We start from the raw sequence: 17,749 nt of genomic DNA, 5'->3' as shown, positions 1-17,749 counted from the left end.
ACGTCTTATCGTTTAGACCACTACGCCTTACTACCAGTAAGAATTTTTTGCGCAAAAATCATCTCATCGTCTTAATTGTAACTTGCGCGTTTTAGCCTCAAATGACGTCACACGTTGCGTTCTCGTTGGGAGCGAGATAGCACTAACATACTTTCCCTGCAGGTGCAGCAAGCAGACGTCAAGACACCCCTGGCTGGAGTGGTCTCACCACCGCGGACGGTAGTCGCCGACGTGCTGTACAGCGCGGTGAAACTGGAGAATGAAGATGACAACAATGATGACGTCACGGCCGATGACGTCACCGCCGATGACTTGAAAGATGATAGGTTAGTTCCGAGGAGAGACTGTAGTAAACTAAGCCAAGGAATTCTTAGTACGATTTTAGGAATGTTTGTTTAAGCCGCGCCAATAAGGAAACGAATCGAAAATGGCGTCTATGTACCTGCACTGACAGAAGGTAGGGTCAACAGATAAAAAAGAAAGAAATAGAAAGAAAATAGTTGTTTATTGTAAAAAAATATTCGGAAAGGCATTAAAGGAAGGCACTATATATCAATTCAGTATTACTTATATGTATTTATTTTATGTACTTCATAATATACATATGTACGTGTATGTATATGTTTATGTTATTTATGTGTGTAAAAGTAAATTGATTAGATTCTACCCACTTATATAAAGCTGTCTCCCTCTTTAAGAACGGTTAGCTGGTAGATAACTTAATTGTTGAGTTAAGCTCGCCATTTTATAACTTTTCGCAATTATTGTATTGCATAATTTTTTTTTATTGCTTATATGTGTGGACGAGCTCACAGCCCACCTGGTGTTAAGTGGTTACAACGGCTGCCCCGCCCTTCAAACCGAAACGCGTGGAATAGGCGGGGTGGTGGTACCTACCCGTGCGGACTCACAAGACGTCCTACCACCAATTACCACCAAATAACACGTAACAATTGAGACTCGATGTCTCAAGCCTCAAAGCTGGCGCCGTTTCGTTTCAGCAACTCCGACGAAGACTATTTCCCTTCAAACACTTGGGCGACCGTGTCTCCGGCCCGAAGTCCGCAGCCGGCCTCGAACCGGCGCGCGAGTGGCAAGCTGACCTGTCAGATCTGCAACAAGACCATCAGCTCCGTGACGTACATGAAGGTCCACCTGAGGACCCACTCCGGGGAGAGGCCCTTCAAGTGCTACATCTGCGACCGGGGATTCATAACCTCAAGCAAAATGCACAGACATGTCCTCACCCATAACGAAGGTGAGTGCTCAATATTTGAGCCGTCGTGAGCACCGATGCGTCCTTAGAGGTCGGGGACCAGCGGTACGTTTGAGTCGTCGACCTCATGTCTCAAAGGAAGTCGTCGTTTCGTTGTTTTAATTAAAGTCATACGACCCAAAGTACCAGGGCACTATGAAGTGTGAAGAGGTATTAAGACGAAGCGATTCAGTATCAATAGGAACTGTCGAACTTATATCGTTCTAATTGAGATGGATGGATCTGTATAAGCTCCGGGGTCCACTTAACATCGGGCGGGCTCGTCTGTCTGGTGATGAAGAAAATAAATTGAACAATATGTTTTTGTTGTTGTTGTAGAAAATGAAATACATAGTTTGGGAGACGGCGCTGACGCGACCGGACTTAAAGAGTGAGTATACGTTTTATTTATTTATTTATCGAATTAGATGAGCGGACGAGCCGACGGCCCATCCGCTGTTAAGTGCTCACCGGATCCGATGCTATCGAAGTTTGATATTAACTTATTTTTTAGTAACGTCAGAAATTCGCTTATTTTTTTTGTAAATATGTTATGTTCATTTTCAAATTTAGGCTACTATTGGATCTGGTATGTAAAATAAAATGGTGCTTATAGAATATTTCTCTTCGGTCTCAAAACCTCAAGACCTCAATACGCTGTTGGTTAGTTCCGTGCGAATTGAGACTTTAAAGTCGAAGTGTGATTTATTGAAAATTTGACGGTAAACAGCATAATGTTTAAATGTTATACCTAGTCAGGTCATAAATTCTGTCACATGTTTAATGTAAAATAATTGAAACAAGTTTATTCATTATGTAACCATTCATATACCAAAATGAACTTAACAAAACATAGATCCTTATGACACTAAAGTTTATTCAAAATGACCTCCGTGATTTTGAATACAGGCCTTCAATCTGCGCGGCCAGTCGTCTATCGCAGCACGAATGAGGTCCATCTCAATATCGGCGGCTGCCTTAATCAAGGATGTCTTGAGTGACTCCAAATTGGGATGAGGCTTTGAGCACGCCTTTTCCTCCAAGTGTTGCCATATCTTGTAATCTAACGGATTCAAATCTGGACTGGAGGAGGGCCAGTCTTCGTGCCGGATAAAGTCGATTTCACGCGCCGCCAGCCAGTCTTGTGTGCTCTTCGCTCTATGAGCTGGCGCCGAATCTTGTTGGAATACCCAGTGCCTGTTATTGAACATGGTATGAGCAACAGGTTCCACACAGGTATTTTGATACACAATTGCATTCGTTTTTACACCTTTCTCACAAAAATGTACCTCTGTTAAGCCCCAATAAGAAACTCCCAACCATACCATGAGCGAGGATGGAAAATGACCTCGTTGGACACGCGGAATACGGTTGCTCGCTTCTTCACTACTGTGTGCGTACACCTTATCATTTTGTTTGTTGTAGCTCTCTTCTACGGTAAAAAATTTTTCATCCGAAAAAAGAATTTCCCGATATTTTTTTCCCGCGTACCGCTTCAACAAAGCGCGGCATCTCTTCAGTCTCAGGTCCATTAGACGAGCATTCAAACGATGTCCTGTTTTTCTTCGATATGCCCGAAGCCCTAAGTCTTCATTTAACACCCTTTTCACCGTGGTTCTGCTTAACCCCATCTGAAGGGCCAACAGTTTCTGCTTACGTTTGGGATTTCTTTGAATTCGCGCCTTCACAGCTTTTATCACTGCTGGAGTCCTAACAGACCGAGGGCGACCACTTCTTGACCTGTCATCTACACTAGAGTCTTCATTGTATCGTTTGATGGTACGATAAACGAATCTTTTGGTTATATTCAAATGTTTCAGTATGTTAAAAATTTGAATTGGCGCGTAACCGCAACGATGCAACGCAATAACTGCAACACGGTCTTCTTTAAGCGTCCACTCCATATTTAAAAATGAGTAAAATTCTAAAAGTATACATTTTTATTTTCATGAACAATTCTAAATTCGAATTCAATAAACTTTTTTGTGGCCAGCATTCTAAAAGAAAAGTTTTTACTGTGTGACAATACTTATGACCTGACTAGGTAATGCGAAGCGTCGCTAAATAACAAAGCAAATTTCCATACCTCGAATTGTACTTTCTTCAAACAGAGAGAAGCCAAAGAAAAAGAGAGGCAGAATCAAAAAGAAAGAGAAGACAGACCTACCGAAGATCAAAGAGAAACACAAGAAGAGGCCGCACTCGTGTGAGTTCTGCAATAAAAGGTGAGTGGCTTTGAGGTTCCGACCTCATGCCTCAAACTAAAGGTCCACTCGATTGGACTCGTGTCCTTCAACTCCGGTGCCCGCTTAACATCAAATGGGACGTAACGCATCGTTAATTTACGGAAAATAATACAAACAAAAGTACCAGGCTACTATGATATGTTAGGAGGTGTATGCAATTTAAATCACTCATATTAAGTGGTTCAAAGACACCCACTTTGAGACAATAATAGGTGGAAATATTACCTACCACCAGCAAATATAAAGGTAGGTAAGATAGATTAGAGCTTCTTTGCCCACTTAATGCTAGACGAGTTGTAAGCTAATTTGCTTTTAACACAAAAGAGTGGAAATCAAAGTACCAGGACACTATGACTTGAGGAATTGAAAAATAAATTCCCACTTATTCCTTTTCACTCTGTTCCTTTAATTAAGTACATACATATGGGCTTTAATTAATATTCTACCATGCTCGATTAAAATCTACCATGAACTCCCCAAGGTTTTTGCATCTGGCAACACTGCAAGTTCACAAGAAATGCCACGAGGGAGAGACTTTAACGTACAAATGCGAGTACTGCCTCGAGGACCAGCCCGACGAGGAGGCGCTCCGGCTGCACGAGGCCACGCACGGCGGGGCAAAGCCCTACACGTGCACCCTGTGCGGGAAAAACTACAAGAGGAAAACGACAATGGTAAATTTTTTTGAACCACTCAAATCGGACACGTGCAAGAACTCAAGCAGCGATTAATAGTGTAACCAATAACAAAAATGCTACTAATGTTTTTTTATTGCTTAGATGGGTGGACGAGCTCAGAGTCCACCTGGTGTTAAGTGGTTACCGGAGCCCATAGACATCTAAAACGTAAATGCTCCACCCACCTTGAGATATATGTTCTAAGGTCTCAAGTTACAACGGCTGCTCCGCCCTTCAAACCGAAACGCATTACTGCTTCACGGCAGAAATAGAGCGGTGGTACATTAAGGAAGCCATTGTCGGTGGACGAGCGGTCCTCTCGAGAGGGACGCTTGTTGAGGCGGCTCGGTGGGCACAGGTCCACCACCGGCAGCACCACCGCGCCGACCAGCCAGCGCTGAGCTGCCCGGCGTGCCCCAAGCGGTTCCACTCGGAGCGCAAGTTACAGCGGCACGCCGCCCGGCACGGCGCCGCCCGCTCCTCCCTGCGCTACGAGTGTCCGGTGTGCGCGCACATGTTCCACACGCGGTACCACGCCCTCATGCACCTCAAAAGCCACCTCAAGGAAGGATTGTGAGTAAAAATTTTTTTTTGTTATTGGCAACCCTATTCTATGTGTTTATCTGTGTGTACCTTTTGGCGGGAAAGCGAGGAGTGAAGTTGTGTGATTTGTTTTATTTTTTATTTAGTGTTTCATTAAACTTAATAAAATAAAATAATTCACACAACTCTTGACATAATGATATAACTAAAGGATGAACTAGAATTTTTTTGTTTGTTGATAAATTGTGTTTTTTAGAAATTATATTTAAATACGAATTACATATTGATATTATATTATATTATTTGTTATTTTATTTCAATAAAAAAAAAAGTTTATGTTTAAGTTGATTATCGATAAAGTTGATTATTGAAAACACGAATAAAACAATCTTTTCTGAAAATAAATCGTAGCTAGATCGATTTATCGCCCCCGAAATCCCCTGTACACTAAATTTTATAAAAATCTTTGGAGTCGTTTCCGACATTTAGATTATATATATAATAATAATATATTTATATATTTAGGCAGCGGCTTGGCTTGCCCCTGGCATTGCTGAAGTCCATGGGCGACGGTAGCCACTCACCATCTGGTGGGCCGTATGCTCGTCTGCCTACAGAGGCAATAAAAAAAAAAAAAGAATTGCTCGTTTAAAGATATATAAGATTTAAAAACGACTCCCCCCCCATTCCTCGCTCCCCTCCAGGATCCAAGAGGAGAACCGGCCGGAGATCGTGGCGATGCTGCTGCAGAACGCGCGGCGCCTCCCGCAGGACCCCGGCGCCGTCCCCAGCGCCGCCGCGGACGACGAGCGCAGCCGCGTGTGCAACATATGCGGCGAGGTGTTCCAGCACTTTTACTATCTGGAGGAGCACCTCAAGAGCCACGGCTCGAGAATCGCCATCGAGGACCTGGACCGGCCCGAGGAGAAGCGCTACACGTGCACCGTGTGCCAGAAGAGCTTTAAGCTGCACTATTACCTAAAGCTGCACGGGTATACCCACTCGAAGGAGAAGCCGTACATCTGCCAGCAGTGCGGCAAGGGGTTCATCACGAAGGGCAAGCTGAAGCGGCACTTGGAGACCCACAGCGGCCTCAAGAAGTACCAGTGCCACATCTGCTATAAGTTCTTCACGAGGCCCAGCTATCTGAGGATACACGTGAGGACCATTCACGGCACGCAAGACTACAATTTCAAGATCGACAAAATCAACTCTTGGAGTCGCCCGGGCGGTCTGCCCCTCGCCAATTAGAGGTGGCATGACGTGGTTGTTGATTTTTGATTATCGAAGTGAAACTTCTTTTAAGGGCGCGTTTAGTAAGATTTAACTCGCGACTTCGTTACGGCTAGAGAGAGAAGATACAATTTAGGAGGAGCGAGAGTGAGAGAATAGACAGAGCGTCTCGCGAACCACTCGACCGTGGTGAGAGAGAGAGAGGTAGCTAAGTCGTCTGTCTCATACACATTCTGTTTACAGGCGTCGGCCACTAGATGGCTCGTTGGCAGTAACATGTTAACTATCTTATATTTTGTTTTTAATGACGGCTTAAAAAAAAGGTTTATTTTTCTATATATAATTTAAAATAAATGGTGAAGAGGTCGTTTCTCTTATACACAGCCTTCGCTATTACAAGAGAATTTTGATTTAAGGATGAAAAAAATGAAGAAAACCACAATACTGTACGCACCGCAAAAGAAGTTTCACTTCTAACACGTGCACCATTCTTTTAATACATTCATATTTGTTTAAATTAAATGTTCTAAAACGGGTAAGAGCTCTGGTAGCGGGTGGTTTTTTGTACGTATTTCCTTATTGTTTTTTGTTTACGGTATTTTTGCGGGTAGTCTGTTATTGTGAAAATACATTGACAAGTTTTTAAAGTGTCCAAATCGCCTGACTTGTGAAGGTAATAAATGCCTTTAATAACTTTAAATGTTTGTACGGTTCGAAGGGTCACACGAGAACATTGACCCCACGTCCGCAGCTGATTTTAAATTGCAATACATTGCGTGTTATGTGAAAGAATAAAAAATTAAACAGTTTCAATAACTACCTACATATATTTTCGTTTTCTCACATGTTGAATTATGTACTTACTTGAAGATTTTTTTCATTTGAGCGATTTTTTTTTTTTATTTTTTAGTTGGGTGGACGAGCTCACGGCTCACCTGGTGTTAAGTGGTTGTCCGAGCCCATGGAAATCTACACCGTAAATGCAGCCACCCCCACGCAGCAGGTGGGTGGCTGCAAACGCATTACTGCTTCACGGCAGAAATAGGCAGGGCGGTGGTACCTACCCGTGCGGACTTAAAATGTCTTACCACCAGTTTCATAGTCTTGATATGACAAATATAATGGTGCCATGAAGCATGGTGGGATTATTGGTGTCCTCACCATCATGCCTATTTCTGCCGTGAAGCAGTCTCGCGTTCCACTCCGAATGGTGGGGCAGCCACTATGGCATCGAGACCAGAACCTCATGTCTCAAAGCTGCTAATTCGTGTACGAGAAGAAAAACAAAAGTACCAGGGCACTATGAGTCGCAAGAGGTGTTTGTTTAACTCTTTATACAAGCTCTATACAAGGCTTGAGGCTGGTGACCACTTAATACCAGATGGGTGATAAGCTCGTCTCATTGATACGAAGAGACAAAAACTCATACACTTAAAGAGGTTCATCGATGATCACAATAGAGTATTGGTTTTTTAAGAGTACCAGGGACGCATAACTCGCAAGAGTTATGTCGGTAAAAAGACTAAAAACATCTAAAGAGAAGACATCTTCTAAATAAATACATGAGTGTTTTTGAAATTGTTTCTGGTGTTTTGACTTTAAATTCGCCATTAAAAATCTTATATCGAGGGGCGATAAGGTATTTTAAGGTTTGAGCGACATTTTTGCACAACTTTACTGGAAAGCCATTTAAAGTTTTAAACTTTGGAAAAAATATTTAAAACCAAAAAAACCTCTTCAGCTATTTCAATGGAGTAAACACAATTGAAGTTCAATCAAAAACATCGAACTGTTGATGCTGATACCAAATAAACCGGACCTTTAATTACAAAGATAAATGTCGCGTGGTAAGGGAAATGTCGCTTAAACAAATATATAAAACGCCCCTCGATACAAAACGCCCTTTTCAAATGCTGTCCACTGACCGCAGCTGTCGAAGGATTCTCACAATTTTTTCTATTTTTAAGTTACAGTTTGTAAAATAAGGTTGTTGTTAATTTTGTATTAAAAAAAAAAAACCTAAAGTTGAAATAAAAACGTGATCTTGAATCGGAGTGTCTTTTCTTCAATGACCCTTATCTATAACGGATTGGCAATTTTATCAACTAAAATAGACCGAATTGCCCATTGAGTTTCTCGCCAGATCTTCTCATTGGGTCGCGATTCTGATTCGCTGGTAGATTCAGCTAAGCAGCTAAGTTTTTGAAGTCGTCGTGGTCTAAAGGATAAGACGTCCGCTGCATTCGTATGTAGCGATGCACCGGTGTTCGAATCCCGCAGGCGGGTACCAAATTTTCTAATGAAATACATATTTAACAAATGTTCACTTCCACGGACGTGGAAGATTGACTTCCACGGTGAAGTAATAACAATCGTGTGATAAAAATCAAACCCGCAAAATTATAATTTGTGTAATTACTGGTGGTAGGACGTCTTGTGAGTCCGCGCGGGTAGGTACCTCCGCCCTGCCTATTTCTGCCGTGAAGCAGTAATGCCTTTATGTTTTGAAAGGTGGGGTAACCATTGTAACTATACTGAGACCTTAGAACTTATATCTCAAGGTGGGTGGCCCATTTACGTTGTAGATGTCTATGGCTCCAGTAACCACTTAACACCAGGTGGGCTGTGAGCTCGTTCACCCATCTAGAAATTTGTTTGTCATTCGTAAGAATTGTACCAGGAGCGCATTAATGCAAAGAGCGTTTCGAAATCAATTTTCGACATAGCTATTCTGTTTCAGGCACCAATCTTTTCGGCCCCCTCGGACACAAAATGGGTCGCTGGCTAACACAAGCACCGGTCACCGTCCTCGTCGAACCCGTCGCTTGCGACGAAGGGCTCAACGAGTAAATTAACCCATAGAGTTTCTCGCCGGATATTCTCAGGGGGTCGTGATTCTGACTTAATGGTAGATACTGCGAAGCACTGCTCTCACTCCCGGTTTGAGCCCCCTGAGCTCACCTACACGTCAAGGAGAAACTGAAATAGCCTCTCAAGGCTATCAGCATAGATAGGAAAAATAAAACAATATTGTTTAAAACGCGACGACTAACCTTCATTTCATGACCAGTTCGATTAACACTAATCATACCAACACTTACTGTTTCCCTTTTTCTACCATAGCGGGTAGTTAACGGTATATGATACTCAAAACAAAACAAAAAGAAATAATATAATACCAGTAGATTAATTGGTAAGAAAAAGTCATTAAGTCGAATGCGCAAAAGCTACAAGATGATACCAGGCCTATAAAATCAAAGGCAGCTAAATACAAGTCTGTCAAATATTCAGGTAAACTACAAAAATCGGCCCTAAACACGTCATTACGCATCCTCCCGATCCATCGAAGTACTGCTCTTTTATAAACACTCCCGGTTTGCAAAGCTGAAATATCTTTGTTTGGATAGCTACGATATTCTTTATTATAAAGCAGATTTATAAAAAATTAGAATGTTACTAATAATCTGAATTTGAAATGATAAAACTAGTACAGAGTAAAAATAAAAATTTTGAACTGAATTTTTTTGAGATTTAGCTGCATTTGTTATAACATGAAAACACTAAATCGTGTCCAACTAACTAAACAAGATAACGCCATTGTTAATCCATTTTACGACATTAAGGCGTTTAGTTGCCTTTGATTTTATAGGCCTCATACGTGCATTTTCAATGCAATAGTTCAAAATAGGTCATTTGATCCGTTATGGTATGTTTAGTGCTAATATAACAAAGTAAACGCTCTAATTATGTACCACAATTCATTCATTTCTTATAAACGAACAGAACCCGACAAATAACCTTAAAAATTTCATAACAATCCTTACAAACGCATACGGATATATCGCAGAGCTTATAAAACAATTCTACGATTCTCGTGTTAGATTCGCAGCAGACAATGAATTTGTAAACCTCCCGGAGATAATGTACTAATATTTCACAGCAGCGGCAGCAGTCTTTAGCGGTGTTCTCGGAGAGCGACAATAGAGAAAGGTTCCGATGTTTTCTTTTGCGTTTAGTCATGGAGCACGTTCCAAGCCCACTGACACGACTCCTGTCAAACTTTGACATTCTCATTGGACAATTCTCGAAGCACCCCGCCGCTGTCCGCGTTGTGGATAACTAAAACATTTGACTGAATTAGATTGATAAATTCTAAATTTTTTATTGCTTAGATCGGTGGACGAGCTCACAGCCCACCTGGTGTTATGTGGTTATTGAAACCCATAGACATCTACGACGTAAATGCGCAAACCACCTTGAGATACAAGTTCTAAGATCTCAGTATAGTTACAACGGCAGCCCCACCCTTCAAACCGAAACGCATTACTGCTTCACGGCAGAAATAGGCAGGGCGGTGGTACCTACCCGTGTGGACTCACAAGAGGTCCAACCACCAGTAAAATGGCCTATAATATTCATTATATCGAGAGGTGAAAAACTGTTTGGTTTAGGCGACATTTAGCATACGGCCCACCTGATAGTGAGTGGTTACCGTCGCCCATGGACTTCAGCAATGCCAGGGGTGGAGCCAAGCCACTGAATACCGTAAACTTCTTCAGTACTACGTCCATGGCGACGTGCCATACAGAGGCACCTGCTGTTTCTTTAACTCCATCCGTTTTTGTTTCCACCATTTTCATTTTTAAAGTATTTAAATCTAATCGTAATAATATATAATATTATTTTACGATATCATAATATGTACGTGTGTATGACCAGATTCGCACTACCCTCGACACCACAGTTCACGATGCTGCACACTCGACGGCAGATAGAGGCAAATGGCGTGGAATGATCCGGAATAAACTCTTATTGCGAGGAGGCGGTCACGTCCCTCATTATTAAGGAAACCGAAGCGAGAAGAAGAAAGAAGTGTGATTCATATATTAATTATGTGCATGACGTATTTGTCTCAACAAATGCGCCTACCACAGCTCTCTCTACACCACCCTTGGTCGACTGGTATTGAATGCTTTAGGCACTCTGCTTTTTTCCCCTATACGCTGATAGTCTAAGAGGCTATTCCGGCTACGGCTACCACCGGATCGGAAACGCGACCCACTGAGAAGATCCGGCGAGAAACTCAGTGGACTGTGTCTGTGGGCTAGTTCGCACTTGAGGATTATGGCGAATAATTCGACGAGGACGGTGACCGGTGCTTGAGGGTCCTAAAAGCACCGAGAGTGAATCCGGGGGATCCGACAAGACGTTTCGTTGCGGCGTTGCATTGCTCCGTCACGGTCGAATAAGCCATTCAGCCTTATCTTACATATAAAGAAAGATATAATATAAGACCCTGTCCTCATCGCGTTGCTTCTTCACGGCTGAGGGTCGTGACAATCATGTTTAAACAGGATTTTATTCCTGAAAGGATTATTATTTGTCTTTCCAGCGTTTCTGATCATTGGTCGCGTGAAGAGCCCTTGTGGAATGGGGTTTCTGGTGTGGTGATACAGATTCGATAAGACCCAAAAACATTTTGAATGGACTTTGGCGGTCTCGACACAAACCCGAGCCAAGAGTACACACCTTGCGCTCCGCCGCTAAACCGCCACACATCTCACTTGATTTTTCTATCAAAACACTCATGAAGAACGTTTTTCTCGACAAAAACACTACAAATTTATAACATCGTTGACGCACGTCAGTTCCGACAGCTGTCATTGTTGTTGTTTTCTTTAATTTCTTCTTATTCTATTTTTTTGATTTTTGAGTATAGGAATTGCTTCTTGGTACGCCATTGTTACCAGAGTCCAGTTTATACCAATCTTTAATTATTCTGATATTTCTGATGATTATCTCATATTCAGTTTTATGAAAAATGACTTTTTTTTAATGCTTAGATGGGTGGACGAGCTCACAGCCCCACCTGGTTACCGGAGCCCATAGACATTTACGACGTAAATGCGCCACCCACCTTGAGATATAGGTTCTAAGGTCTCAAGTATAGTTACAACGGCTGCCCCACCCTTCAAATCGAAACGTATTACTGCTTCACGGCAGAAATAGGCAGGGCGGTAGTACCTACCCGTGCGGACTCACAATAGGTCCTACCACCAGTAATTACGCAAATTATAATTTTGCGGGTTTGATTTTTATTACACGTTGTTTATTCCTTCACCGTGGAAGTCAATCGTGAACATTTGCTGAGTACGTATTTCATTAGAAAAGTTGATACCCGCCTGCGGGATTCGAACACCGGTGCATCGCTACATACGAATGCACCGGACGTCTTATCCTTTAGTCCACGACGACGATATGCAACGGAATGAGACGAAGTTGATTTACTTGGAGACTGTAATAAATTGAGATGAAACAACGTCTCAGTAAAATGGTGGTTATTTAGTGGGACTTCAGTGGAGCTTTCGGAAGCACCCGAGAAGCAACGTTTTTTTTATTTTCTTTTATTGCTCGTCTAGGCAGACATGCATACGGCCCACCTGATGGTGAGTGGTTACCGTCGCCCATGGACTTAAGCAATGCCAAGAGTAGAGCCAAGCTGTCTACTAGTCTAGATAAAGTACTAGGACATTATAAATTCAAAGAGGTCTCACTTGGAAGCCTTCGGCCTACCGTTGAATACTCTCCACAAGCCTCCAAAGCTGTCTACTAGTCTAGATAAAGTACTAGGACATTATGAATTCAAAGAGATTTCACCTGGAAGCCTTCTGCCTACCGTTAAGTACTCTCCACAAGCCTCGTTTGAAGAAGGACAAGTCATAGCGCTCGGGAAACACCGTGGAGGGGAGCGCATTCCAAAGCCGGATGGTACGTGTCAAGAAAGATCTCTGGAAACTCACTGTGGATGAACGCAGTGGCTCCAGGTAGTATGGATGAACTCTACTCCGGTGGCGGGCGGTGTGATGGTAAAAACGAGAAACGTTAAGTCCGGTAAGTCTGTTCCATTTCCCCCCACTGGTGCAAGTTCATAGATACAAAACTGTCAATAAGCCAACATTAACGGTATGATCCTGAAGAGACTTAACCATTCACACACATTTAACTTTTACTGGTGGTAGGACCTCTTGTGAGTCACCACCACCACCCTATTTCTGCCGTGAAGCAGTAATGAGTTTCGGTTTGAAGGGCGGGGCAGCCGTTGTAACTATACTGACCTTAGAACTCATACATCAAGGTGGGTGGCGCATTTACGTTGTAGATGTCTATGGGCTCCAGTAACCACTCAACACCAGGTGAGCTGTGAGCTCGTCCACTCAGCTAAGCAATCAAAAAAAAAAAAATAAGAAAAGGTTTGCAAAATAAAATAAATTTATACATTTTTCATAACCATTTTTATTTTTGTTTATTTTTACACTTAACCTATTTCTCCGACATCGCTTACAAAATACCGTCTCGACTCTCGTGATAATTAGAAAACAAACAAAAAAAAAGATTAATTTAAATAAATTACTAAAGACTAGATAATGACGTTCTTTATTTAAAAAAAAATGTACGATCAACACGAAACCCGAACCGAAAAGTCGTATGTTACATTTAATTTCGATCAACAATCAACCTTAAAACCTTTAACTTAATATCGTATTTCACTTGACCGTTACTTTAGAGATGTGTATTTATCGAATCGTTTCGCTCAGTTCAATGACACGGGAGGTTTGACATATTTTGAAACGACGCCATCTTGTGAAAAAATAAATTATTAACATTTTGATTTTATAGATTTACATTTTAACAAGAAACTAAATCAATATGTAATAAAATTGTTTTTAATTCGTTTTTACTTCTGCACGTACATAAAGCAATACGGTTCGCGAAGAATTTGATTGTTGATGATAATTTTCGAAATAAAACATAACAATTTCCCGCCCAAGCTTCGTGTTAATTCAAAACATTCATAAAATTTTATTTAAAACATTAGAAATGGAGTTAGATAATGGTAACCATGAGAAAACCATATATGTCTTAGATTTGCATTAGGTACGTGCGCGACAAACAGATGAATAACTAAATAACTCAATATCACGCCAACCGATTCCGATGATTATTGTTTTTAGTGTATATTAATTTATTTTGGAATATCTTTTTTTTTCTATTTGAAGTCGGTTTTTGTTAAAGCATGTCTATATACAATTATTGTTATTAAAAATCATAATTTTTTATAAATTCAAACGATTATCTTTGAAGTACGCGTCAAATCGAAGCGATGAAGAAATAAGTTCAAAACGAATTAACTCAATTAGTTGTGACATCTGTTTTAATCTACATTCAAAATTGATATGTACCTATAATATTTAGAATATAATTCGATGGTATTATGATGGTAGGATCTCACTAATCCGACGAACCCCGCTCAAGGCTCCCCCATCTCTCCCTCACCCCCCCCCCTCCCTAGTTCCAGGTCCACGCATCATTTTTTTAAGGGATTTTAGGACCTAGTAACTAAGACCTTTAGGTCAAGTCTTATTTATTTTTTTATGAAAACCATGATGTAGTGAAATTAAATGAAATGAGATGTGATAATATAATCTCAAAAAATTGGTGGTCATTTACTGAGACTTTTTCAGTGGACTTTTTGTAGGATCCCGAGAAGTTACGTCCAGTGGCTTTGTTTCATTTTCCCACATTTGTGCACTTTCACAGATTCTAAACAGTTAATAAACCACCGTTATTACGCATTTAAACCTAAAGAAACACTAAATAAACAAAATAAAACAAATCACACAACTTAACTCATCGCGTTCCCGCCAAAAAGTCCTTTTGAACTGTTATTTATAGCATACACTGGCTGGAAACTTTTTCAACTTTTCCCCCATATGAAATGATTCTCCTTGAAAATGTCAACTTGAGTAACACAGGACTCGTGAAAGATGAAAAGGATAATAATATAATATTTATTTTTTTGTAATAGAAAGTCTAGAGAGAAGACATGTGGAAAATTACAAGAAATAAAACAAAAGACAGAAAGAAAATGAGTTAAAAAATCTGACATCCGCTACTTTTTAATATTAAATCGGATCACTGAGAATCAACTAAGGTAACTAGTGTTGTGTGAATTGGAGAGAATGTGTCGTATCGATTTTACGTACGTTTTCAAAACAAAATCGATATCTCACCGATTTAGCAACGGCAACACAGAGCCGGTAGCTCGCGGTCTACCGCAGTGTCAACGCTAAGCCGGAGATCGACCGTGAAAATCGACAAGAGACATTAATAGGAACTGGTTTTTATGCTTAATCGGTAAAGGGGCTATAGTGGCGTAGCGGGGGGAGGGGCGTTGGGGGGCAGGGGCGTCAACATGCCCCAGCCGCCACTCACTAATGGACGTCAAAGGTCAGGCGCCGTGGGTGGAACACCAGGCAGAGGTCAGATCTGGTTGAGGACGCGGTTGGTGGTAGTCGATACTATACGGTCCATCCCACCCATGATCGAACACCGTGGAGGAAAGTCACACGTGGTCACTATCCTTAGCAGTGAGGGAACAATGAAGAAGCAGTAATATAGTAAAAGTTAATTCGTAAATAAAAAAAGAAGAGGGGGTGAGTTTAGATCGTGACGTCACTGACTGACCCGACGTCACACTTGAAGCACTAAAATCAAATCGCTCGGAAAAATTCGGTTCGCATTTAATAGAATATCCTCGAAACCGCGGCATCTTGTTCAGTCTAGCAACACCTAATTAATCCTCTAGCAACACCTAAGTCATATACAGACAGCCTCGCGTTTTAGTAAGTACGTATTAATTTTATTATTATTAGTTACTCTTTCGATTAAATTATTAAGAAATAATAATAAAAGTATTCGTCCATTTATTTTAAAGAGTCTTTATAAGTCAGTTTTAAATTTTTATTTTCTTTGCACATGGTCACACATTATCCGTCAAACTTTCCCGCCGACAAGACCAAAATCCGCCATCTTGCGTCAAACATTTTAAAAATTCAAATTAAATTACGCATATTAATATATTACTTAATAATTTTTATTTATACACATGTCAATTTAGAAGATATTAATTTAATTCAGGGCCGCGCTATTATTATTATTGTTGTTATTGGCAATGTCAATCGATTTCTAATAAACGTTAAACATATTTATGTTACGATTCCTAATTTCTTACTAGGGTCTAACTGGAATTCTCAACTCAATCTGACTCTCTGAATCAACTCACTCTAAGTTAATGCTCTCTGCTTGTCAATCTGACAGCTGTCACGCGTTGTCAAAAACGTTTCAGTCCAACTTCAAATCGATAAAGTCAACTTAGGGAATGTTTTATTCATAATCGCGATAGTGAAACGAATATCTATCATACGTTAGTATTGTGCGGCCGGTTTCAAAGATTTCCCGGTTAGTTCTCAGCGCGTACCTTCGTTTCTCTTGTACAGTACCCGGCGATAAATACCGCACTTCGGTCTTTAGTAAGAGAGGGTCGGTTTCGTAAAGCGTTATCTCTGTCGCACACTGCTCACGTGACGATTGGACTGCTAGTGTTTTGCGCGACAGAGACAGAGCTCTACGAAGCCGACATTAGCCGATTACGAAAAGTCGAGGTGCGGCATTTCTCGACAGGTACTGTATCGCTGATAAAGCCTCGGTCTCGTTGCGAGCGTCTCAACACATACGAAGAGACTAGGGACGATATCAACGAGCAACACTGTTCACATCCCTCCTAATGTCATATAACATAATTGTCTGATTGCAAAAATTAGTCCTTAAATCGATAATTCATAATGACTGATTACGTTTCGCCCTAAAATTATTAGTTGTTGTCCGTCGTAGGATAGTGGAAGTACGAAAACCTTTTCGAAACTGGAAAGTCACCGTCGAGTGACAGCTGTCAAACTGACGGCTATCAATTTGACAGCTGTCAAATTTAGTGTTCGAATCGAACGTATCGCCGCCATTATTCTCCCGTTACACTAAAACATTAAATCAAACTAACCCGACAACATCATCATATCACATCGCTCAATCATCATCTTAAATAACACTTACATAATAAATATATATTAATGAAGAGAAGGCTTATTGATATTAATTAATATTTACAGATCTGGGTTGTTTTTTTTGTTGATTTTGTTTTTGCTATTTTTTTAATTTTCGTTATTGGGACTTAAAAAAAATTTTTACCGTAACGCTATTTGGTATGAGCATTCGTGAAGGTTCGCGGCTTCGGCGGCTCTGGCGTGGTCTCGAGCTGTCCACGGACCGACAATCCAAAACGCCGCGACAACCGCACCGGGGGTTTCGACAACACCGCCATCTATCGAACGGGGGCGACGGACGCGCGATCACGACTTGTACGTGCGGATGACGTCTTTGATCTGCGCCCTGCACAGGGGGCATTGACCCCCGCCCTTCCCCCTCCACTGCTGCACCGCGCACCGATAACACATACACATGTGCCCGCACATGTACAGCACGCTATCTATTGGGTTCTCGTAGCATATAGAGCATTCGGCGCCCGTCGGACCCTCGCCGATGACGGAGTACACGGGCTGGTGCTGGCGGCTGGTCGAGGGCAGCCGTTCCACCAGCCTCAGAGGCTCCGGGTGGCCGTTCGGCATCTGGACCTGTTCGTTGGTGCTATTCTGGGTGGAGGAGCACTGAACCTCGTTCCGGGGACGGGACTGGAACTGCTGGGCGCAGGTGGACGGCTGAGCGAGGGGCTGGAGGCCGGTCAGACAGATCTGAGACGTCGCCTGGATCGGCTGGAAACGAGAGAACCCAAAATTTCAGTAGTAGAAAGAGACAGACACATAGATTCATAAGATTTAACGTGGGAGGAAATAAGATAGGAAGCATTATTTATATAGTGTTTTTTATTATTCGTGGTTCTGTTT

The 17,749-nt window shown here is 41.6% G+C and overlaps 3 protein-coding genes across 5 annotated transcripts in view; 1 reads left to right on the top strand and 2 right to left on the bottom strand.

Moving 5' to 3' along the window:
• The window catches only part of LOC101738888 (zinc finger protein Xfin), a 32,136-nt gene extending 24,133 nt beyond the window's left edge, over positions 1-8,003 (top strand). For both annotated transcript variants that reach the window (XM_004927628.5, XM_021348963.3), the window contains 7 exons: positions 163-326; positions 1,002-1,258; positions 1,595-1,646; positions 3,367-3,480; positions 3,983-4,175; positions 4,537-4,751; positions 5,426-8,003. In XM_004927628.5, the coding sequence (XP_004927685.1) occupies positions 163-326; positions 1,002-1,258; positions 1,595-1,646; positions 3,367-3,480; positions 3,983-4,175; positions 4,537-4,751; positions 5,426-5,972 (1,542 nt within the window). In that variant the 3' untranslated portion in view covers positions 5,973-8,003. The remainder of the gene's footprint in view (positions 1-162; positions 327-1,001; positions 1,259-1,594; positions 1,647-3,366; positions 3,481-3,982; positions 4,176-4,536; positions 4,752-5,425) is intronic.
• The window catches only part of LOC101741520 (uncharacterized), a 215,540-nt gene that overhangs the window by 110,014 nt on the left and 87,777 nt on the right, over positions 1-17,749 (bottom strand). The window lies entirely within an intron of this gene.
• Positions 13,224-17,749, bottom strand: part of LOC101738743 (protein neuralized) — a 53,238-nt gene continuing 48,712 nt past the window's right edge. For both annotated transcript variants that reach the window (XM_038020136.2, XM_038020135.2), the window contains exon 4: positions 13,224-17,617. In XM_038020136.2, coding sequence (XP_037876064.1) covers positions 17,198-17,617 — 420 coding nt within the window. In that variant the 3' untranslated portion in view covers positions 13,224-17,197. The remainder of the gene's footprint in view (positions 17,618-17,749) is intronic.

The sequence above is a fragment of the Bombyx mori genome, chromosome 24 (assembly GCF_030269925.1).
Source record: "Bombyx mori chromosome 24, ASM3026992v2".
In the NCBI taxonomy this organism is placed as follows: Eukaryota; Metazoa; Arthropoda; class Insecta; order Lepidoptera; family Bombycidae; genus Bombyx; species Bombyx mori.
The sequence above is the reverse complement of the archived record's forward strand: the minus strand, read 5'-3'. Positions and strand labels throughout refer to the sequence as shown.